A 24,335-nucleotide genomic window follows, 5' to 3' on the forward strand; every position below is an offset into this window, starting at 1 on the left:
ATGTAGCGCACTCGGCAAAAAATGCAACCATGTATGTACATATATTAGCCTGATCAATACCTAACTTTTTAGCTTCCAATATATATAAAAATATATAGACATTTAGAGGACGTTTTGTGCCTCCGCATCAAGTGTTTAAAAACACTTTTCCTTCAATCTGTAAAAAAAGAGAATAAAATTCTAAAGCTGCGCTTTAAAAGGTGATTATTTTTTAGAAAGAAATTTTCATTCTCTCATCACTTATACTATATGTAGATAGCCTCATTTTTCGCAAACAAAATGAGTTGTATATGTAGCAAAAATTTTGAAAATGTAGATTTTTCGTCAAAACTTTTCAACAAAATTTGGCAATTTAGAGAGATTAAAATAAACCCAAAGCAGAAAGAGTAATACCTGTTCAAAAAACTTAAGTTAAACAGGAAATTTTCCCAAATTTTTTTCTGAAATATATTTGTCCTTAATAAATTCCTTCAAAACCCCGTCTAATGCTTAATAAAACTAGGTATAATTTATTGAAATCAACGAAAACTTTCTGAAGTTATGACCCCTCAACCCCTGAATGCAAATAAAATAAAAATTAAACATACTTTGTCTTAGAGCCTGATTTCTTCTTTCAAAAAAATATCGAGATTACTCTGTTGCAAATATTCTGTAGGTCAGTGTTCCGTCCGTGGTCCAAGAATCGAATAAAGCATATTTTTCGATATACTTTTCCTAAGGTTAAATAAATTGCAAGTTTTCAATGCAATTCCCACAATACCCTCGCCTATTTTCAGTTTTCATTTGGCTTCTAATCGTGTATTATGTATTCCGTAAACTGCACGTGTTTAAATGACTAATAAAGGATTATTTGTTTGTGTACATTTTTGGACATATATAGAAAAATTTTGCGACGCTGAAATCCAATTCATTCATTCGTTTGAACTGCTGGTCAATAAAAATGGTCCATTCAGAATTTTTCATGTTGCAACAACACAGAATGCCTTGTAACTAATCTCATTTGACGTTGTTGTTATTTTTCATTACTTTTTTTTTGCACTTAAAAGCGTTTCCAAATTGCCGCCTGCTTGTTGGCTCCTGGCTATTTGTTTTCCATTTGCACCGACATTTGCGCGCCTTCAGCGCCAGTAACGCGGCGTGAAATCAATAATCTTATTACCAACGCCAACTTTACCAAGCGACGCTGTTGCCGCAGTGGCGATATGCGCACTGCGATGAATGAACTCACATTCAGTGACGTTTGTTAAGATACTAGTTCGATAGCGAATTGAGTCATTCGCCAAGCAGCTGTGGCAAGAGTGGCAATTGGCAGAGCAGAACAGGCGTCCATTGGACAACGAACAATTTGTCAGTGACAGTGACCGGCAGGCAAGCAGCAATAAAAATTGAAAAGTTGTCATTGCACTGTGTTGCCAATAGATTGAGATTTGATTTTTTTTTTTTGCCAAATAAAATACGATTTCATGCATACATAGATGCGAGCGCAAGCGTGTGCGCTGAATTTATTAAAAGGTGTATATACATTTATATGTACAATATGCGTGTCTAAAGTCCACTTTCTGACTGATCGACTTTTGGCTTTACTCGAAGAACGGTGGGTGTTGCTGCTTATTTATGTGCAATCACACAAACAATCGCAGTTACGTATGCATGCACATATATACATACATATGTACATAGCCACGGACACTTAGATCAGATATATGCAACTTTTATTCATCTTTGGCGAAATCTCTGAAATATGATGTCCTCATTCATAAAAAGTTAAAGAATACTTTAAAAAATGGCATTTCATAAAAATTTTCGATTTATAAACCATTAAAATTATTCTTTATTTTTTAATGAAAAGGCCATTAAAATTTTGTGAAAGTTTAACTCCCAAAACTTTAAAGAAAAAAAGATTTTTTCATATTTGGGCAATGAGTAATAAACTTATGGTTCAAATCGGTGGGAGAAAATGAAATTGATTTTATTATAATTTAAAAATAAAAACTGATGCTTAAAATGCAGGAAATTTAAAAAGTTTATAAACTATGTTACATTATCGAATTTAACCTAAGCTATGTACATACGTATGCACAAATAAATACAGTGGTATAGCAGAGAATTACCTCACTTATAAGCCATTACTAATACCATATCAATATTGCTTGAGATACAAAGAATTGGTGACAAACAAAAGACTTAAGCAACGAACTTGGTATTGGTAGTGTAGACCAGTGCCAGGCAGCTGCATAGTGCCACCGCGAGGCAATGTGCACTATGTGTGCCATGTGTGTGTGTATTTCGCCTGGGACTGATGTAGACCCTCTTCACATCATTTGAGTTTTCTTTAGAAGAATAAATCGTTTTTCGCAAATATTTAAAGGATTTACTATATTTAGCTACAAATCAGCCCACCAGCGGCAAGTTTTGCTATAAATGCATTATTTGTTTGTTCGAATGCTGCCGCCTCTGTGTCTTGAGTTTATTGTGCCCACACTACTAAAAAGACATGCCACTCGAGTGATTTATTGGCGCGCTTTAAATGGTCGCACTTAAACGAGTAATTCGTACATCATTTCGTATTCCACACACAAAAACACAATGCCAGTAGAAAATAGCAATTAATTTGAAATAAAGCAAATTATTTTTTCTTATACATAAATGATGTGGAATAATTTGGGTATTAATAAATACATATGTAGCTATTATCGCATTCTATCTCTACACATTTTTAAGTGATTTACGTCAGATACAAAAGTGAAGTTCCATTGTGTTTTGTGCGCAATTTTTGAATTCACTTACACATTCTATATGTCTGTTGGCACCTACATACATATGTAAACCCTTTTGAGACATTGTTTACTTGTCGCCAAAACAAAAAATCTTGTATCAATGGGCCAACCCGATTTTACGTCGTCTCTAAAAGGCACAGTGCTCTTGATTACAAGCATACATATACTCCCACGTGTCTTTACATAATTTGCTATGTACATACGCATGTGTTTTGTATTGTCATGTTTTACAATGACCATAAATATGCAAAGGTATAGTATTTATGTACTCTGAAGGTAAGTGCAATATGTAGCCTCTTACACGTTTATAGCTTTTGTCGTGATTTGAGAAAAACTCTTTTGTTGTTTTTGTTTGCCAATATATTCTTTTATATGCCAATTTATGACACAGGAGTATATTGGCTTGACCCATTCGCCTACTAAGCTACTTCTTTGTGCTGCTTTCAGAAAATTTTTTACTCCAAGGTTTAACCTGAAATATGGTATTCGTTCTTCCTGTGGGATCATTCTAGTACTCTTCTAAAATACCTACTTTCCTCTTAAGCTTTGTTTATGTTAATCAGGCTGCATGAACTTTTTTGTGCTTAGTGATACCAGATGAAGATCTTAGTGAGTTTATAGCAGTACGTGGCGACTGGGGTCCTTCTCCGTAGATATCTGAATAGCCACCACCTATCTTGAATGCGTGTGCCAACCAACTATCATAGATTACACTCGCAGTTTTGCTGGTAGGTAAAATATTTCACCGCGAAATTACTGATCTCTGTGGTATATTATCGATACTCTTCTGTAGTTCTTTTTTTACATTTTTAAGTCGCTTAAGTATTTGCTATCCAAATAAGCAGTACCTTTGGCAATGTCCTCTACTATTTCGAATCTTTCGATGGCCTTTTGGCCTAGCCTATACTACTTCCGTGCTCCTTAGGAATTTTTGAACGAGATATTATATATATACACACGTTGATTGCCTTTATTGATTCTTGACCAGCAACGTAAACAGTAAATGCCTATTTCATATAATCCGATATCTTACCTTTAATCTACTATAATCAATAGCGCGTGATACTTATTTACCATTTCCTTCGCTTAGCTATACTTGGCTTTTAAGAGTTTTTCCAACACAGACAGACTGTAATTCCTAATACTTTCTAGTAAATAAAATCAAGCTCCTAAATAGGCCATCATATTTCGCAGAGCAAAAACTTTGAGTGATTTAAAAAAGATTCCAAAGTCATTGATAAACAGAAGCAAAATAATCGGGCCAATAATACTACCCGGTGGTACCCCAGAAGTGGCCACAAAAGCCTATGACTTATGCTGGATTTCCACTAGGCATTAAATGGAAAAACTGACATATGACAGACTTGGGCATTAAAAAATTATCATGCCATTATGTGAAAAATAGTCATTGAGTTCATTTCCACATGTCATTTTTTTAAAATGCAAACATTTTTTTGTAATTTCAATGCCAAGTGGAAAGGTATTTTCAATTTCAGCCTAAGAAGTTCTATTGGAAAGATACGAGCTAACCCAACATAAGAATACTGAGGGGAGCATACATATTCAACCGATGGTTATATTTATCTTTGATAGGTAATTGAATATTAGTCACTATCTTATCGCATCGAAAGACTCCTTATAGTAGAAAAACGGATGAACCTTTATTGAAATAATCTTCCGACTACGAGAATTTTTCATTTCGTTTTACAATGTCTGTCTCGAATAAAGTTCTGTTAAGTATCATAGCCATACCATTTGCAGCGCCTGCTTTGCTTCTAAAAAAAGGGGGTTTTCTACAAATTTTGCAGCTCAGAAAAAGAAATAATTCTCGGATTAAATTTAAAAAATAATAGCTAGTAAACAACTATACATTTTATTGTTTGTTCTATATCCAAGAAAATTATGAAACCGTTTGCAGCTGACCAAAAACTACGCTCAGAAATGTGTCATTTAGTCTAAATATGGTTTGCTAAGCTATTATATTTCTGTCATTGCAAAAATATTCACTATTACCGCTAAGCAGTGCTGATAATGGAACGCATACTAAAAGACAAAAAGACACGAAAAGCTTAAGCGAAAATATTTAAAGTATTACGAGCCTCTATGCATACATGCGTTCGGCGCCATAAAGTTACATGCAGGTATCCATTAGAAACTTTGTTCGATTTGAGCTACGTTTTGGGCACAAAGGGGAACAGAGCGTACGCCAAATTGTGGGTAAACAAATAACAAAATAAATAAGCCATTGTCGTGGCTAGAATATTTTACATATACATACATACATACTTCTGTGTTGATTTGTATAAAATAAGAAAAAGCGTTGGAGTTGAAATATCGGGATGGAGTAAACCAGCAAGTTGGAGCTCAATAGTCGAACAATGCTTTGTATTGTTTTCCATGTGACTTACCGCATTGTATTTACACGATTCAAGCAGCAGCAAAAAAAAAGTATTTTTTTTTTTGTTTTTACTAAAAGATTCAACAAAAAGCGGTCATGCAAACAAGCGGGCAAAATTCGCATGGAAGTAAACAACGAAGGGAATTGGTAAAGCACATAGAACTTGTTTTCCAACATTTGTTGCATTTGCCAGCGCGAAAAACGTGCATTCTTCTTCGTTGGTATATTCAGGGAAAACACTCAAAACAAAACCAAACCACTCAAATGTAGCGAAGCAAGTGCGTCATTTTGCAAAAGTGGCTATTTGCACAGGCCGAATGTTGATGAGTGCATAGCCATCATTATGAGTGCTCACTCACTCAGTGGCACCTATGTATGTACAAGCAGCGTTGAGTGGACGGACTTTACTCACGTAACCAGCTTTGCGAATGGACTCTGTTTTGGCGCTACATTAGTTCACCATAGAACGCGTTGAACTGCGCACGCCTAAAAGGTTTCGTGTGCAAAATTTGTGTCGAAACGTTTTGTGCTTCGACGCATGTGCACGACACTTTGTATTCAAATAAATTTACTTCAATGGCGAATTTAGTGCTTTATTTTGAGTGTTTAATGCGTCTGAAAAAGAGGCGAAATTTTTCTAATTATAATAAAATAGCCACATCTTGACAAGCAATACCAGCGAAATCAACAGTGCTTAATTAAAGGCAAAGTGATAAATCAACTGAACTGATACAAAAAAAAAAAAAACAGCAAACCAACAAATAGAAAATGTGACAAAAGAATCCAATTAAGCTAAGAAAAACAGTAAAAAGTTTTATTTCGCAGACATCCGAGAGCTAAGCGAAAAATCCGCAGAGTGGGAAAGCTAAGTGGTCGTCAAGTGGTGGGAAATAAGACACACACAACCACATGCAAATATCTAAAACCAAATCTTCATCAGCCGGGAAGACGTCGCAAAAAGGTGCGCATTTGGCTATACCGAACAGACACAATCATCACAGTCAGCAGTGTGTTAGTGTGGCAGTAAGTCACTGAGCTGGCAGTTGGAGTGTTGGAGCATCAAAAAGGAGTGGCTGCTGACATTTGCCGCTTCCCAGCTGGAGAACGAAAACCAAACGAGTGAAATAAAAAACAAACAAACAACCAAAAAAAACAGCACTCGAATGGAGTCGTTAAAAAGCTAAAAAAAAAACTGAAAGAAACTCTTTAGAAATTAGAAAATCAATGCTGCAAAAAATAATACCAGTTAATTAAACAAAAAGTTGAGTTCTGTTTTGTTATTTTGTGCGCAATTAAGGAGAATCTTGGAAAGCAATTTGTAAAGTGTTGGCCTGTTACATTGAAAGAAGGGGAAAAACAATAAGTAGTAACCTTATATCACGGATCTGAAACATTCGGGCAAATTTTTTTCGCCACTGAAAAAATTGTTTTGAATAATTGCAAGATCCCATCCCACCGACAAGCGCGCATTACGTCAGCTACTTGAGTTTCAATATTCGGTTGAAATTACAAAATAGCAACAGTAACAGTAACCCGCCACCCGCAGCGCGATTTCGCGATTTATATGCCAGCAAGCAACAGCATCCAGCAACAACATCATCTAACATAACAAATCTGAGCAAATCATCTTCAATTCATTTACATTAATCGAAACAAAAACACAAATAAAGAAACCAGAACTTCGATATCCATAAGCAGTAATACAACGATTAAATATTTCTTGTTTTCAATTGTGCATACAATAACAATTTAGTTCAGTCTCAACAAATTTGAAATTTTTCAAACGCCAACGCAACACCTTAACCGCCAACAACAAACAACCTTTAAGAATATTCACGGCGATTGAAGAGCTGTGAAAAAAAAACGCCGCGATGCTTTGTGATGATGACTTTATTTGCTTAGTAAGTTGTCAAGTTTTTTTTCCAAAATCGTAATTTATTTGTAACTTTCTGAATTTGGAAACCAATACTTTTACCCTAGTACGGACGTAGAGGTAGCATCTGTCGTTCAGTTATAGTTATAGATTGTGAAGGGTGAAGTCAATATGTGTTGAGAAGTATCGACTACTTTTGAGGATCGAGTTCTTCAGTATAGATATTTGTAGGGCTCGGCTAGCAAGCTGGCAGCACTTTATAGTTTGAGAACAGCTGATTTTATTTTGCACCTTTAAAGCAATACAACAGAAATGCTTTACGAAACATAGATGCGAATTATATTTTTGGGGTTTTGCCCGTAACCTCGAAAAACATTCTTTGAAGAAAATCAAATGATATCAAATTCGTCTTCTGCAAACTCGAAATAGTTAAAAACCAAAAAAAAAAACTTTCAGAAAATTAGCTTAAAAATCCGTAAGTAAGCAAGTATAAGTTTTGTCCGTTTTTTTTTCAAAATTTAATCCTGTTGGGGCACTTCCAAATATACCATAAGGCTAATAGCGTTGTGTATCCTCATTTCAAAATTGCTTCACTCCATCTTAATGTATACACACATACATATTTAATTAAATAATATTTAATTTAATGGTAACAAATATTTATGGTGCTTTAGTTTTTTCCAAAAAATACTGCTCTTCCCCGGTGCAAAATGTTTTTGATGCTATACCGCACCCTGTAAAAGTGCATGTTTTTGCCCTCTTGTCCTTGTCTGGCTCAAGCATTTCATAATATTGTTGTTTCAAGCAACCATACGATTTTCAGGGCAACCTGATCGTCGATGTCGATCGTTTTCAGAATCAAGTTCTGAGTGCTTTCGGTTTCGATACTGCCCAACACTAAAACATACATAGGATTCGATAAATCGTCATAAAAGAAATCGAAAAGACGTACGGATATGAAACAATGCCTAACTGTTATATTTCGATTGATACCAAACTCGGATATGTTTAAGCTTTATTATTAAGACTATTTTATGAAGAAGTTCATTCGGTTTTTTGCCGCTCGAGCGAGCAAGGCCCTAGAATTTTTCGAAGCATTTTCATTTCAGTTCGGCATCGTCCATGTTTTTGTTAAGTATTTATACAAAAGAACGGATACGATAAAAGATTTGTGGAGGTTTATTTTTCTCAATTGCCTAGCGAGGCTGAAGTAGCACTTGTTTGTATAAGTACTTTGTTTGATCTCCATATTCCAGGTAGCTCTTATCATATTACCTTTGAGGCCAAAACACAGATTTGGGACGTTTGGTAGATTTAGCTAATTCGCACACAGCGGAGAGAAGTCAAGTATTTCTTCAAGGTGGCTAAATGGGCTGATTGTGAAGTTTCTTGGCGGGCGTATGCATAAAATCTTTGATCTCTTTGTGTATGTGTAAAACCAATTAGTAGAGAAATGTTCCCGGCAAGCATAATGTAGTAACATTGATGAAGCTTCTGAGGTGCTTAGGAATCGGAAAATTCTTGCCAAAGAGAACTAGTAATTGGTCTATGCATCGGCCAAGCAAACCTAACCTAACCTTCATCTTCATGATATTTATATGGGATCCTAAGTAACAAACCGTTAACAGTGATGAGTGTTCCAATATGACATATGTATGTACATATGTACATAGGCACACCAAGTATATTTTGGGTGAGTCTAATGCGGAAAACACACAAATAAATACCTCACAAAACACGGGAAAGTCCACTTTCTATGTTTTTTTATGATTTTATCTTTTACTTTTACTATTATCCGGCATTAGAAAAGTGGCCTGTTTTTTTTTCTTCGCAAATACCTTCTTATATGGCAGGCAGCGGTGTCAAGATTTGCAATCAAAACAAAACCAATCTACCTCCACTTAAGTAAATATTTAGCGCAAGTGTGTGTATGTATGTGTAAGGCGCCATACAATTAAGTCCATAATAACCAGAGCGATGTGAATAGGCCAACAGCAACACAGGTGGCCACTAAGACATTATACGGAACTTCGCCCACGCCTGCGTAAAACCCAAAGAAATACTATGCGAGAATGAGGCAAATAAATAATACTCAAATGGCCAAGTGCTACAAATACAAATATCTCCGCTTTGAGTGACAGACAGCTAGATATCTTTTGTTTGTTTACTATTTAAATACAGCCGTTCCCATTTGCCACTTGAGCGAGTTTTTCAATATTTCAATGATTAAGCGTCGTCCTAAGTACCGGTTAATGCTAAAATCAGCAGTATATTATGAGTACTACAGGGTGGGCCTATTAAGACCTACCAATTTCACGCAGCAGGTCCATAGTTTGCCTAGCAGTCCCACCATCTGGTTGGAACCACAACCGTTGGCCGCAAAAAGTTTTCAATCATTGTTCTGTAAGAAGCCCCAGAAATCGTTTCTGGCATTTCATCCTCATTCTCGAAGAAATAAGGGGCGGGCGGACAACTTTGTCGGCCTTAACACTGCACCAAATAGTGTATCTGTTGCTAATTGTGTAAAACGAATAGCGCATTTTAGGGTCTTGCAGTAAGTTTCCATTATGATTTGCCAAGAGGTTAACTATAACATGCCGAAAGAAAGTAACAATAGTATTAAAAACTAAAGAAGTTATACGTGTTTAACATTGGTAGGTCTTATTCGGCCCACCCTGTATGTATTGTCGCACATGTGCGTATATATTTAGGTTTTGAACAGTAAACTCTTGCATAATTGAATAGATAGTTAAATAGTTAGTTAAAATATAGACAGAGCATTAAAGATAATGAAAAGCAACGGGATATGCAACTGGATATGTATAAATCCTTGTAGCGATCGTTCTAGCTTTCATTTTTTTTGGGTTAGCATTTCATTCATATCCATTAATTCCAGTCCAAAGGTTTTTTTACAGTTATAGCATTCGTTGATTGGTTCAAATAATAGATAGTCTACTATACCAAATATGTTGGAGGTGTTGAATAAACTTACGTACGTACCTACATATGCATATATGTATATTTTTAGTGGCTCATTTGTTTACATTTCCACAATGCTTTTGTTTGGCTGATTGAATTATTATTACTTAACTACAATAGTTAAGCGCCGCCATCGCCTGTTCGCCATTTAGCCTTTGTTGGACCCTAAGGCGGCTATGTAGTCGTTTGGCCGCCGCAATTGGTCACTGGGGAGTGTGAGTAACCTCGGTGTACAATCGGTCGGCTACGGTTATAGCGTCAACGATATTAGCGCACCTAATTATGGTAATTTAATCATTGTGTTCATTATATGCAGCTGACTTGGGGCAACTATTTACGTACATTTGGCTGTGCGGCCACTGACAATGGCTGCTTTACATTGTTTGTAAGTATGCGAATCAAACTGTGTAACTGATACGCTACAAAATTGAATTGGACATATCAAAAATTTATAAATCATTATTAAACCAGTAATGCCGTCGACTCAGTGTCTCTTTGTTTCATCACAATTTTAGTTAGAGTTTTTTTTTTCTTATTGTTTTTGTTTTCAGTGCAATGTGGGTTGATTGGTTGACTAACTTGCTGTATATCTTGTTGTTGTTCGCTCGTTAGCTGCTGCACCTCATCGGCTGTGGCGTACAAATCCATATTACAGCGTTGCAAAAAAAAAGAGATTTGTTGCTTTTAAATTGAGCAAAGCGCTGTCATAAAAGGCACTAAACTAATTATTCGCATAAAATTGGTTTCAAGTTTAAGTTGTTTTCATGTATTGATCGGAATAATTTGCGCGATAGTAAATCAAAGAATCAGATGTTGCGAATATATTTAATTGATGGATTAAAATATAATTCATTTTTTGACTTGCCACTGACATGCTTGTTTAAAGGTGGGTGCGTTTGAATGCTTTAAGCTTTACTAATAGCGTAGGAATAGCCTTCGCATTGTGAGCTTAACAGTGGCATTGATCTTTTTGAGCTAAATAATATGGAAAGAGTTTTAATTTTTAGCTGCGATTCTTATTCGTTTTACTAAGCGAAAAAAATTTGGATTTTTTTTTTAATTTATCGGAATGTATAAAAGAGATGTACCCGTGCAATATTGGTATAATACGTAGGAGTGTTTAAAAAAGCTTTTAAATAGTAAATCTTTACATCTAATAAAATTGTAAAAGTTTGATGTCTGTATATTACAGATATTAAAGAAAAGTTAATATTTGGAGTATTTATTAGAGCAACAACAAATTTTAGAATTTTTGTCTGTCTGGAATTGAATACAGTTTTTACCGATGCATTGCTAAAGGTGTAACTTAAAATATAGCGAAAAAATAATAATTAGAGAGATGCCACCTGTTAGAAAATTGCATTTTAAGAAAATTGATAAGTTAAAGTAAGTAGATATTGCAACATGGATATAAAAAGAAAGAGGTTTAAGAAGGCTTAGAGCCGAACTTTTTTTTTGGGAAGGTTGCCACCTGTTTGAAAACTTTGAGATTTAGGAAATTTTACCGCCGAACATATTTTTGTAGCGGGTTGTCACCTATTAGAAAAATGTTATTTAGTTATGTTGATTTCGTTTCTAACAAAGATGGTTGCCCTGAAAATGAGGTTTCTATTTGGCTTTTTGGAAGAAATGAAATCACGATTAGAGTGATAAGATAAGGTAAATACTAAATTAATACACCTTTGAGGAAAGTGCACTTCGTCTGCTACCCATATCTATAACTCTGACTAGGGATCCGACGATATTGAAAATGAGGTCCTTTTTAATCAAAAAGTGATGCTTGTTTTTCATTTCGATTAAAATAATCGTGGTACAAAGCTCAATAAAAATATTAAAAAAAAGAGTAAAATTTGAAGAAAGTAAAATTCTGTACTTTTGAACCATAATTAATACATATCGTATTATATTTATTATTCCATGCCATTTGCAATTTTTTGATATTAATGAGATTTAATAAATACAATTTTTTAATTAATGCCTAATTACATAAAGAATTATTTAAAGAAATAAATTTTTAATTACTCTTTCAGCACATTAGCGATTGTCAAATGACTTTCATTTTTAAAATAATTTTTTTTTAGCTGTTTGTAGTAGCTTAGTAAAGTAGTTGTAATTTCGTTTAGAAAGTTAAACGACATATAAATGTTTACGGTTAACTTCTGATATAATTTTGTGTGTAGAAACTTAAGTTCAAACTAGTTTCTTAGCAATTAATACCTCGTATGCATACATGTATGTAGTAAATACAAATGTATGTACACACCCTGCAGGAAATGGAACTAGTTTGTAGCTAACTATTAACTAACTAGCATTCGACTAGTGGTAACTACCCTGTAGGAAATGGAAGTAGTTTGTAGCTAACTATTAATTTATTATTTAGTAACTATTTCCTTTGGCGGAAACTAACTACTTTTGAAGGGCGATGGCCGCAAAATAGTCAGAACTGTAGCTAACTAGTTTGTGAAATAAAATATCAGTAAGAAAAACAAAATATATATATTTTTTTTTTTTACTTTTTATGTATTTATTTATTTACTTTATTTTATAACATTTCATAATTCTTTGCATATACTGCTCTAGGTGGTCCCATATTCGAACCCCGTCAGCCATAACTTCAAAATGATAAAGTAAAATTTCGATTTTCCTTTTTGTTGACCTGAATACGAAAAATAATCTGCGAAGTTCAGAAAAAAAGTGTATTGAAAGTAATTTTTGTGAGGATATTTAAAGAGAAGCTTGCAAAGAAAACAAACTCCCGATAATGTCTGCATGACCCTTGCACGACGTTACAACTAACTTAAAGTTTGTTTTGTCATAGCTAGTTAAATGTTAGTTATTTATTTGAACTCCGAATTGATAACTTTTTTCTGCAGGGCAGTTTGTTTTCCAACCACTCTCTGAATAGAAGAATATCTTAAATAATGATAACCGTATTTTTTTTATTTATCTAACCATGCCTCCACACATCTTTTTTCGTAGAATTGCTATAAAATCGTAAAAAATAAATACTTACAATTTTGATAAATATTTAATTTTATTATCTTACTAACTACTTTTTAGCAGTACGGCGTTGGCAACGCATTTACTAGCTTAAATTAAAATTGTCTGAATATATGTACTCAAATATGTTCATACTTACATACATACATATTGCAAGCTAACATTAGTTAATGATTTAAAACTTTCTCATTTTGTTCCTTACATTTAGTAAAACAATATTTCCTCTTCGACTTAAATGTTTGAAAAATTTTTATTCTAGAAATTGCAATTTTAATGCTAAAGCAGAATAGGGGTTTCCTTTTCAAAGTTCTACTACTCCTTCTACGCTAATTATAATTCATAACGATTTTGAGGCGTTTATTGACCTGTTTGAGCAGCATAAAAAGAGAACTTGGCCAACTTTCGCGCTTCGATCGTAGGCATTTATATATGTATGAACATAACGCTCCTTTATTAGCGTATTAAAATTTTATAATTTTTGTTTATTCCTTATGTAAATTAATGAAGTGTGAAGGGCGTTTGTTTTGCGTCGCGTGACTTCTCTTCATTTATGCAATTAGAACGCGCGCTTTCAAAACTGTTATATTTTCTAAGCACACAGGCACAAAAATATTTACATATTTATATTCCCAGCTAGCATTTGCAAGATTGTCAAGTCGTTTGGAACTCACATATCTATAAGAGTGTTTGAAGATAATTCTGGTGCGCTATGAAAATCGAATATTTTATGAGTTTCCCTTGGCGAGCCATTAAACTACCCTTTCCTCACATACATATACATATGTATGTAAGAGCCGCTTTCTTAGCACTCCTGCAACTCGTTTTATAATTCTGAAAATGCGCCGCGTACGATTCTCAATAGACAAAAGCGTGTAAATAAGACTCGAGTTCGAGTCACTTTTGTTTAAAAATGTTGACTGGGTTTATATACCTGCTACCACAACACAGCAGCGCATGCGTCACGTTTTAGTGCTAAACTATGTAAATGAGTTGTTTCTTCTGTGAATGGCCACGATGAATGATTGGATAAATAAGTCAATTAGTGAGTGTGTTTCTGTATAAAAACGGTAGCTAAATGCTAATGAAAGCTTAATTAGTTAGACAAAAGTTTATGTATGTAAAATGTACATACATACATACATATGTGCGCTGAAAATTTGAAATAGTTTGCATAACGGATTTTCTGGCGCCCAAAAAACTACAAAACTTGGAAGAGTTTCATAAATACTATATTTTTACTGATACATACATATATGTAGATAGGAGTATCAAAGGAACCAACTAACTATTCATATTGGTTACATTTGTTTAATAAAGTTTGTAATTAACGTCATTTGTGTTGCATTTTCTTCCTGTTTTGTTTACCCACCTCCCTACAAATTGGCTTTTAATATAATTAGGGCCAGTTTCTCATGTTGGTTTCAAAATTTATCTGCCCTTTAAAGACAAATTTTGTTCTGAAAAAATGTAAAACGGTACATAAGTTAGTTCTTCATATCAATGTTTTTAAATTAAATAAATTATTGCAATCAATTTTTAATAAGTATTCAAGTATCGCAAACAAAGTTAAAAAGTCGACATTCGCCTCAGAAATTTTAATTATCAGCTTTCTATCGCTCTCATGTCTATTGGTGATTATCTCGATATTCATTTGAGTTATTGCGAAATTTTTATGAAGTACACTGCCCCTATTTTTTTCTGAGCTACTGTGCATTTTTCTACTTTTTTCAAAACACTATTAACCGCAATTTTCCAAGTCTAATTAAAGAGCACTGTAGGTGATTATACATACATACAAACATACATATTTGCAAACCTTAAAAATCATTCGAGTTGAAAATCAATTAAACTACCAGCCGACCGACCAACCAACCAACCAGCCGGCCAACCTTGCCGCGCATGCGAACCAGCAGAAGTTCAATCAAATGCAATATTTATGAATTAACAAAAAAAAAAAAGAGTCAGACCAAACAAATTAAAACAATAACAACAGAGGCGCGTGTATTTAGATTTACAGCACACCTGAGCGCATTTTAATTGCGCAAATCAACACCAAAATCAGTGAATTGGCGTAGAAGGATCAGCGAATGGTGAAGCGTTAACACGCAGCGTGCTTTGAGTATGCAGTTGTGGCATCCAAGGTGTTGTTGGTGGGGCAGCACGGCAGCAATGCGAAGGAATAGCGTGGCAATGCAACAATTACTATTTTGTTGCTAAATAAGCAGCGGCGCTAATGATTGCCCATTTGCAGCAGTGGGGTGGCAGTTGGTTGGCGTAGGCTGGGTGTTCGCTGAATGCTACTGCAAGTTGTAATTGCTTGTTGCTGGCGCTCACATGCCAGGCGCTCATGCATGCTCAGTCATGTTGATTGCTTTTTAGTTAGACGCGCTTACAATTTTAGCAGCAACATTTTTTTTTCACTTAAAACTTTTGTTTTGTGGATTAAAATTTGTTGTGTGCTGTGAAGCAGATAAATACCTTCGCTATCGTTGGAGTTGTCGCCTGAGTTGCATCGTTTTGCTAGCATCGCGCCCCGTCGAAAACCACCGACCTGTCGATATTCTTTTGTAGTTGGTCTCGCATTTAAATTCGATCAGACCTAACATCAAAATGATAATACAAAATTTCGACCTTTATTTTATTTGCCCTGAACACGAAAAAGAATCTGCGAAATGCATAAAAAAGTGTATTAACTTAACTTAACTTAACTTAAAGTTAGTTTTGTCATAGCTAATTAACAGTTAGTTATTTATCGAAATCCCGCAGAAAAGCTAACTAGAAGTTGGTTATTTTGTTCAATTGATAATTTTTTTCTGCAGGGTATGTATAGAAATAATTTACCCGAAATATCTAAAAACTTAAAAATGCATTTTTTCATTCATAGAAAAACATACTTATTTATGCATGTATTTTTCGCTTTGCTCTAACAATTGCAAATTCTCTTTCAGTGGTCTGTGCAGAGCCATACAACAGCTTCGACCACATCACAAACTGCCACCGCCCCGACAGTAAAGAACGTTTGGGCGAATCAGGAAGATCCCATGCAGCTGATATTTGGAAAATGTGGAAATGGTGCCGCAAGCGTTGATTCCCGCATCACATCGCCAAATAATCAGCAGCATGCGGAAAATGAAATCAATGTGAGTGTTTCAAAGTTTCAGTAAGATAACGGAAAAAATAATCGATATTTCTCTTTGACAACCAGCTGATTGATCCTGCCAATGAAGAGTTACGTCGCCGGATTTCACAAATGTTGCAAAAGTCCATTCTCGATAGCGAGGACAGGGACTGTCTGCAGCAGCTCATTCGATTGGTGCAACATTTGGATTTGATGGCGCAACGCAGCGAATCCAATTCGCTGAATACCAACTCGTGTTCGAGTGATGAGGCCAGCAGCTTGGATTTGGTAAGCGAAGATTATTGCACTGATCTCTCTGCATATTTAGTACATCCACTTGAGCGCCAACATTTTGCTTGACACGGCTACTCTGTTCGACATTTGCGTGTTTACATCTGACTTTTTTCCACATACGTAATTGCTTTCGAATTGCTTTCTTCAAAAAGCAACGCATACATTTTTATTTCAATCATTTCTCGTTTAGCAAAATGAAATAAAAAGTACCCTTTCTCTCACATTTAAATTACGTGTATTTATAGCGAATAAACAAATCTCATTTGCTTTAATTTTTCCCCAAACAAAACACTCGAAAATTGAAGGTAAAATCGCGTATATCGGACTACAGTTCAGCATCATCGCCTTCAAGCGCTCGCTCCGCGTACGAGGCAAGCAACAATACAGGCAGCAGAAGCAGCAGCAGCAATCCAAGCTTGAAATCGGTCACAAAACCTGCCGTACCTGCCACACCGCTCCCCAACGCAGCCCGTATTGTGGCAACCGTTTCGCCCTATAACAGTTCGCCGCAGCATCAGGCCGCCTACAATCACAGCAGCGGTAACAATCAGTTGGTTCCGACGAATACACCAACCGATTCGCCACGCAAGTCCCGCCAGGCCTGGCTGAGCAACAGCCTCAGTGAGAGCGGCGTATTCGTTGAGTCGGATTTCTTGAGCGACGTCAGTGAGAACAACGCCTGCACTCAGACCGACTTCGAGGAAGAGAGTATTGCATACGCAGCGCGCGATTTTTGCAACGAACTACAAAAACTCCAGCGCACCGATCCCACACACAAGGTCGGCGCGACCAAAGTACCTGCCCAACTATCGCCGAATTTAAGCGACCAAAAGCGGCTGCAGTATTACAAAGACCGTGTGGCGCTACTAGAGAACAAGGTACTCATATACGAGAGTTCCGGTGACTTGCAGACCAAGCGATTGGCCGATCGTCTACAACGTGAGATTTTGTTGGAGAAAGAGCTGAAGGAGCTTCGCGACCGTGTCGAGTTTTTGGAAAGTGAGAATTTAACGCTCGAAGAGGAAAAGTGTGAGTTCGAGGAGGCTGAGAACGACACACGTTTACGCCTACAGCGGTTGGAAGTCGAGCTGGAAATTCTCAGTCAACGAAACGTTGAGCTGGAAATGTCCAGAGAAGCATTGAGTGCCAAGTACAAAGACTGCCGTTCTGAGTGTTTGATTTTACGTGACGACCTAGCCGTAACCGAAACGCAAATTCGTCACCTCGAGGAAGACAAGCAGATAGCCAAAGAGAATCTAGAGATACTTCATAGTTTGTTGCCATTGTTATTGACGTACTACACTACGATCACGTTCACGCAGTGGGCGAACACCAACAGCAGCGACTGCACATCACGGCCAGGAACGCCTAGGAAAACAAACGAAACTCAGTCACTTGCGAAGAACCCAGATACTGAAATGGGCAACGTGATGCCAATAGTCTCTGAACAGGTGAATGATGTATTACCCGCATTTTCGGGTAATCAATTTGTTCGCGCTACTCCAATGCCAAACTTTAACTGCGAAGATCAGTTTTATCGCAATGAGAGCCCTGAAGTGTCGAACTGTGTGTGCCAGTACCTGAAGGAAGAAGTGAAATGTTTACGAAGTCAAATTAAGGACTTGAATTCCCGTCATTACGAGGCCATGGAGTCGGCTGACTGCCATTGGGTAGAACTAGAGCGTCAGTACAAGGATCGTGAGGAGGCGTACCGTGCCAAGGAGTGCTGCCTGAAGTCGAAAATACAGAAGCTTCAGGACTGTTTGCGGGATGATGCGCGCGCAGCCAACGAGAAGATCTGTCAATTGGAAGAAGCAGAGCGCGACTTGAAGAACTGTCTTGTGCGCGTGTCCAAGGAACATCGTGACTTAACGGATGATCATGAATCCATAAGCGCGGAATACGAACGTGTCAGGGAGCAATTGGATGCGTTGAAAGAGCAACAAAAGCCGACAATCGACCAGCTGGAGCAGGAGAAGAAACGCAACAAGACCCTGAACGATGAACTCAGCTTCATGCGAAAATTGCAACAGGAAACTGAGTCAAGAAACTTGACCGAAGTGGAAGCTTTGCAGGGACAGCTGTTCGAACTGAAGAAGGAGTTCTTACATATTGAAGTGACTAACAGCGAGCTAAAAGAAGAAGTGGCCACACTGGAGCAGCAGATTGTCAAACTACAGAATACCGAGAAGGAGTGCGAAGACAAGATACGCGTGCTGCAAGACGAGGTGAAGAGCAAGGAGGAGATGGTGCAGAAGCTCGAGAAACGGCTGGAACGATCGGAAGGCTATAGCTTGGCACAAGAGCTGAGTGGAAGCCCGTCGAAACGTTTCAAGCGCGAAGACGTCAAAGATCTAAAGTCAGCCAGCACTGGCTTAGGGAATGCGTTGCGTAATTTCAAGGTAAAGTACTATAAATGCCCTCCTTAAATTTGAATATTTTTTTGAACATCTCTCTTTTTGTAGGAATGCGAGACAAACTTACCTTCCCACCAGCAGTTCTCGAGCGTGGCTCGCGATGTAAAGAGGCTGGCAGACAGCCTACTGCATGGCGATTCGCTGGACGATGAGGTAAGCGTTAACATAGAAATCAGTCAGGTGAATCCCCCCGAAACCGAAAAATCTAACAATGACAATGAGTTGGTTGTGGAAGAACAGAAGGTTGCGGAGCTTTTTGAAGCTCCCGAACTAGAAGTTTCCCAAGAGCCAGAGGGAAATGGCGATGATCCCTTACCCACGCAAGATCTAACAGTCGCGATGGCACTCATGCCACAGTTTGTCATAGACGTGTGTCTCAAGCCCCTTTTTATGACCCCCAAAGAAAAGTCCACTTGTCTGAAACCGATTTGCGAGGTGCCTTCGGAGTTGCGAATGCTTTCAGCAAGTCAATGCGAGTCCTCTAAGGCTGCTGAAACCATAAAACGGCTCTCGATATCCACCTCCCAAAGGAACCGAAAGCGCCGTTTGAAACGCCGTGTTTTACACACACGCGTACGTCGCATTGTGTCGTGCTTCAATGCTCATCGGCCGCAGCATTTCCACGATGTGAGCGACGTCGAGATAAGCCAATCGGAAATACTTCAACGCTTCGATAGCTTCCACTCGCTGCAAGAAGATGGCATCGAGCTGCAACTAAAGGTGGATGCCTTCACCGAAACTGAGTTCGAAAAAATCGACAAGGGAACTGAGACGGAAGGTACCTGCAATGAACACAAAGAGATCGGTGTTCAGGTGAACGACGATATGAATCCCGAGCGTTTGCTCGATGTTGTTCCCTTGCAGATTCGTGTTTTTCTCAGTACGCTTAAGACGTCACTGCCGAAAAATTCCCTGGAGCTGATCGAGTTTAACCAAAATCTATTAAAACGTTGGGAAGCCGACAAAGAGTTTCGTGATGGCCTCGAAATACTGCAAACCTACTCGATTTTCGACTCGGACTACAACGAACAAGTATCGACGGAAAATTATGAACACTTCGTGAATGCAATGTCGTGCCTGCATGTGCTCGAGGAACTCTTCAAGCCGCTGAAGGTGCCGGTGCGTATTTTCCGCTGCGGTGTGCTCACCAACCACCACATTTCGTACACACACTCACCACACATTGCCAAACACAATTCCTTGGGTTGCATTCATTAATGACTCATTTTTTGCGATTCCCTAGATGATGCAACAAATCGAAGATCAAATTAATGAACAACTCATGGATTTCCATACCAAGAGAATGGAATCGGAATTCTATTGCACTGTCTACTATCCGGTGGAAAGGGAAATGCGAACAGAGGCGATAAGTAATTACGAAATCCTCTTGACAAATTCAGTGTAAACTTCAACGGGTATCGACGGAAATGGGATTTGAATACGAAATGCTTAACTGCAGTACTAATACATATCTGGGAGCTGTATAAATTCGTAGATATATCAATTTATTTGGAAGCATTTGCGTTTTAGGACAGGAATAGCTGGTATGTTTTTATCAGAGTGTAAAAACAAAAATTAAAAAAGTCAATTGTGGTGAAAAGCCGTAATAAATGAATGATTCGTCAAATGACGCAAATACTCGGATTTCGTTTTCAAAAAATGTGTAGCACTCTACTGTTTTCACTTCCTGCATCGTCAATTTTGTTTCAATTTCATAAAATAAATTCAGTTGTCAGAAACTTTCGTTCAGTTATCATAAAATTTTCAAACTGAAAACTAATTGAAATGAATTTTCCTTTGATTCTCATTTGTTGTTGATTGAATTTCTGAACTTCAAAATTTTCTGTGAAAAGAGCGAAAAAATCGCAAAAAAATTAAATATTTGTCAAACTTTTGCATAATGGACAAATACAACAAAATTAATTACGCCCACATGAACAAAGATGCGAAGCGATCATCCAGAATGCCGAGCAGACCAGGAGCGGAGACGGCAGCCTTACCAAATGCTGGTAATTCGACCCAGATACTTTATGTTGAGCCGAACTTCACGGAAACTCCTAGTGAGTATGACGTGTTCTATGATTGCTTTAGCGATGTTGAAATAAATCAGCCAAGCGTTGTTGTGTATTCCAAGAGTGGGCCAACTGCTCCACCGCCGGTAAAAGATTCTCGAATGTTTCGCGATGCGTTAAAACAAGTGATCAATACGGCCCAAATGCTCCTGGTCGAGTTCGAGGGTAGTGGTCGCAGGGAGCGCAGGGGGTGCGGTTCGCGTTGTAAATGTGATGTGCGCAACATGAAACCCCAGTCCCGCACAGTCCAGCTGGAGGTTACCGCCAAGGTAGCGGAAGGCAAATCGAACGTCTCGCCAAATATTCGTATTGATCCGATTTTATTTACAATTCCTCTAAAATTACACCTGCAAGGACATGGACAGGGCCAAAGGAAAGGACAAGGACAACGTCAGCACAACTTTCCCTATTCGGAGTCCCAGCAATCATATGAAATCAGGAAGCATATAGCAGTGCAAGATAACGACCAGATGGCCAAAATGTTTGCGTCGATGGAACCAATACGCACAGACACTATAGTGGCGCCACGCCCGGAAGTGAGCAGTAAGCCGACATAGACCAAACCGTATGAATCACAAACAAATAATCTTATTGTTATCTAATAGGCATACCCATGGAAGGACCTGCACCAGCATTTAATTTTCATGCGGATTTGTTGCAGCAAATGGCAGCCATGCAGCCTGGTTTCCTTCCATTGCCTTTACAAGTCCCCCACGACTCTGTCATGCAAGTACCGGCTGCTCATGTGGTTGCGTCAAAAGTGCAAATAGAAGTACCGGCATCGGCACCCCTGACGACTGAAGGTACACCTGAAGTACCTACCGCTTCCACTGCGTCGAAACGAACGATCGAGATACAGCAAACTCCCGTTACTCAAGGACCGTTCGTGGCCACAATAGCAGCGTCTTCGGTGCCATCTGTGGGTGCTTCGTTATCGGAAACAGCTAGCCAAGGTGTGTGTGTTTTATGTGGGCGCAGGGGGGAGCATTCACATATGCAGCCGGAATCGACTAAGAAACCTCCGTGTGGTATTTGTTCGCCACAGCCAACTCAACCGCCACAAACAAGCGAATTACCAGCGGTGCCGCCGTTAAAGGGACCGAGTGGAAAGTCTACAAAAACAGAGAATTCGCTGGTGGTACTTGTTCCACCAGTTCACCAATCAGTTGAATTAGATGTCCCAAAAGATGGCACACCTGTTGAGAGTCCCGGAGACAAAGGTCCTGGCGCGGTTTGTTCAAGGGGCATGGCAAAAGCAGGAAAATCTCCACATGGAGTTTGTTCAAGAGGAGCCGCCCCGCCAATCGAAACAGAAGTGGGTCCTTGTGGTATTTGCACTAGAGGAAAGACCCCAGCCGTTAGTTCCAGAGGCGAAGCCACAGCCGACCTCTGTAAAATTTGCAACAAATATCGTGCTCCAAAAGAACCACCAAAATTAGGAGCTTGTGGCATTTGCAGCAAACCAACGTCTTCAATGCCAATGCACCCGGAAGTGCCCATAGAGCCAGTCAAACCCAAATATTTCAAAGCCTTGCCTCAGCATAAAGACATCCACATCTGCTCGCCGTGTCGCTACGATCCGAGTCCACTGATCGATGCCGAAGGAAATGTTTTCTGTCCTCACAACTGCGGGTGCTGCTTATGTCCTTGGCGTAAGCGAGCCACAGATAGCCAAATCGATCAAATCAAGCATGAAAAAATCAAGGTGTGCAAGTGTCGCTTGAAGGGCTCTATATTTGTTGACTACCACTCGCGGGCTAAATGCACTAACACGTCTAACTTCGATTTTTGCCCCTGCCGCGAAAGAGCCGAGGCAAAATATTTGGAAATGACTGGTGAGGAAATGTGGAGCACCGATAATAAATTGACGGAGCGCATACGAGGTGAACCAGTGAATTTGGAGGATGTTGTCGAACACGACCGAGGGGGTACAACATAAGTTGTAACAGTTGTTGTCTGTCGCCTTTAAAGGGCAATTGTCTACAAAAGCAAAAAAAACAAAAAACATTTATATAGTAACTGTAACTGTAAAATTAAAAACAAAGAACTAAAATCTAATTGTAAACGTGACGTTAAGTAAACTAATCGAAAAAAGAAGTTTGGAATTTACAAATCAGTTATTTTAATTCGGAAGAGTTTTTCGAATGCGCTCTCTGCAGGGAAACTGTATTGGAAAACTTCACTATGAAGGAAATGTTCTACAACTAAGTGATACGTACCAATCGCTTTCTTTTTTCACCGATTGATTTTTGATTTTTATATTATAAAACCAAAAACAAAACAATTATTTTTGATTTTTATACTATAAGTCTTAGATAACAGATATAGAAGACTTTTAGTTATAAAAGTCATCAATAAAAATCAGTCAGTGATTTTTAATTTTATAAGTCATCAATATAAATCAGTCACCGACTTTTTATTTTTAAATCATTCGTATAAAAGTCATTAACATTTTTCGCAGTTAAGAAGGTATTGGGAAACAACAGTTTACTACGACTTATACAAATGACTTTTATAAGCATGATTTAAAAAATAAAGGTCAGTGACTGATTTTTATTTATGACTTTTAAAATAAAAGTCTTCGATAACTGTTATCTAAGACATATAACTTAAAAATCAAAAATAACTGTTGTTTGCAGATTATTTAGATAAAAATCAAAAATAATTGTTATATTCGATTCATAAAATAAAAGAGGTAATTAAATAATAATCAAAAAAATAATTCTTAAGAAGCGATTTTTTTTAATAGAAGTTGTAACTGTTACGGTCTCTAGTTCTCTGCCTTTCCGAGGTTCGAACCTAGTAACCTCATATTTCAATGCAATTGACGGCAACGTTAATCCGGATTAGTGGCGCAGTTTATCCTTTCAAATTGGCGCCTACGGCCAGTAAAACTTTTATTAAATTTTTTTCGTTCTCTCGGTTATTATTTTTTTCTAATGTACACTGATAAAAATATTTAGTTATTATTCTTGGTGTAGCAACGGTTATAGTAGCCAAATGTCATAGTTGGATATTTGGTTGTAATTACCAAACCACTATACTAAATGGCTCATACAGAAGTACAAAAACAAAAAGTTCCATGTATTTTGCTTTTGCGTCGTGAACTGTCAAAATCTGTAAGAGTGTGTGTGGCAATGCAAACAAAATATTTCAATTTGACATTCTAAACCCTGAGGCGAAACACATACACAAAATCATCTCATCTAGTAACACCACCCGTGACGAACAAACAAACTATTCAGAACAAAAAATTACACCGAAGATGGCATAACGCCGAAAGCAGTTTGAATCCACACCAAATTTGACAAGGATGTCCAAAAATGGTTCCCCTATCCTGTCGGAAACACCAGCATCGAAAATGAGAATAATAATTATAAATAATATATAACTAAAAAATAAAAATT

At 37.6% G+C, this 24,335-nt stretch overlaps 2 protein-coding genes across 4 annotated transcripts in view; both read left to right on the forward strand.

The window, feature by feature from the left end:
• The window catches only part of LOC118736345 (restin homolog), a 184,007-nt gene that overhangs the window by 158,513 nt on the left and 1,159 nt on the right, over positions 1 to 24,335 (forward strand). For 2 of the 3 annotated variants that reach the window (XM_036466441.1, XM_036466447.1), the window contains 5 exons: positions 15,976 to 16,167; positions 16,233 to 16,433; positions 16,745 to 18,841; positions 18,905 to 19,975; positions 20,100 to 20,283. In XM_036466441.1, coding sequence (XP_036322334.1) covers positions 15,976 to 16,167; positions 16,233 to 16,433; positions 16,745 to 18,841; positions 18,905 to 19,975; positions 20,100 to 20,261 — 3,723 coding nt within the window. In that variant the 3' untranslated portion in view covers positions 20,262 to 20,283. Of the gene's footprint in view, positions 1 to 15,975; positions 16,168 to 16,232; positions 16,434 to 16,744; positions 18,842 to 18,904; positions 19,976 to 20,099; positions 20,284 to 24,335 lie in introns of those variants that run through there. The other variant, XM_036466455.1, reaches the window with a different exon arrangement.
• Positions 20,732 to 23,160, forward strand: LOC118736384. The gene is made up of 2 exons (XM_036466482.1): positions 20,732 to 21,471; positions 21,534 to 23,160. Exons 1-2 carry the CDS (start codon positions 20,757 to 20,759, stop codon positions 22,865 to 22,867), a joined length of 2,049 nt encoding a protein of 682 aa, XP_036322375.1. The 5' UTR covers positions 20,732 to 20,756; the 3' UTR covers positions 22,868 to 23,160.

The sequence above is a fragment of the Rhagoletis pomonella genome, unplaced genomic scaffold (genome assembly GCF_013731165.1).
Source record: "Rhagoletis pomonella isolate Grant_MI unplaced genomic scaffold, Rhpom_1.0 Rhpom_scaffold_00001, whole genome shotgun sequence".
Lineage (NCBI taxonomy): Eukaryota > Metazoa > Arthropoda > Insecta > Diptera > Tephritidae > Rhagoletis > Rhagoletis pomonella.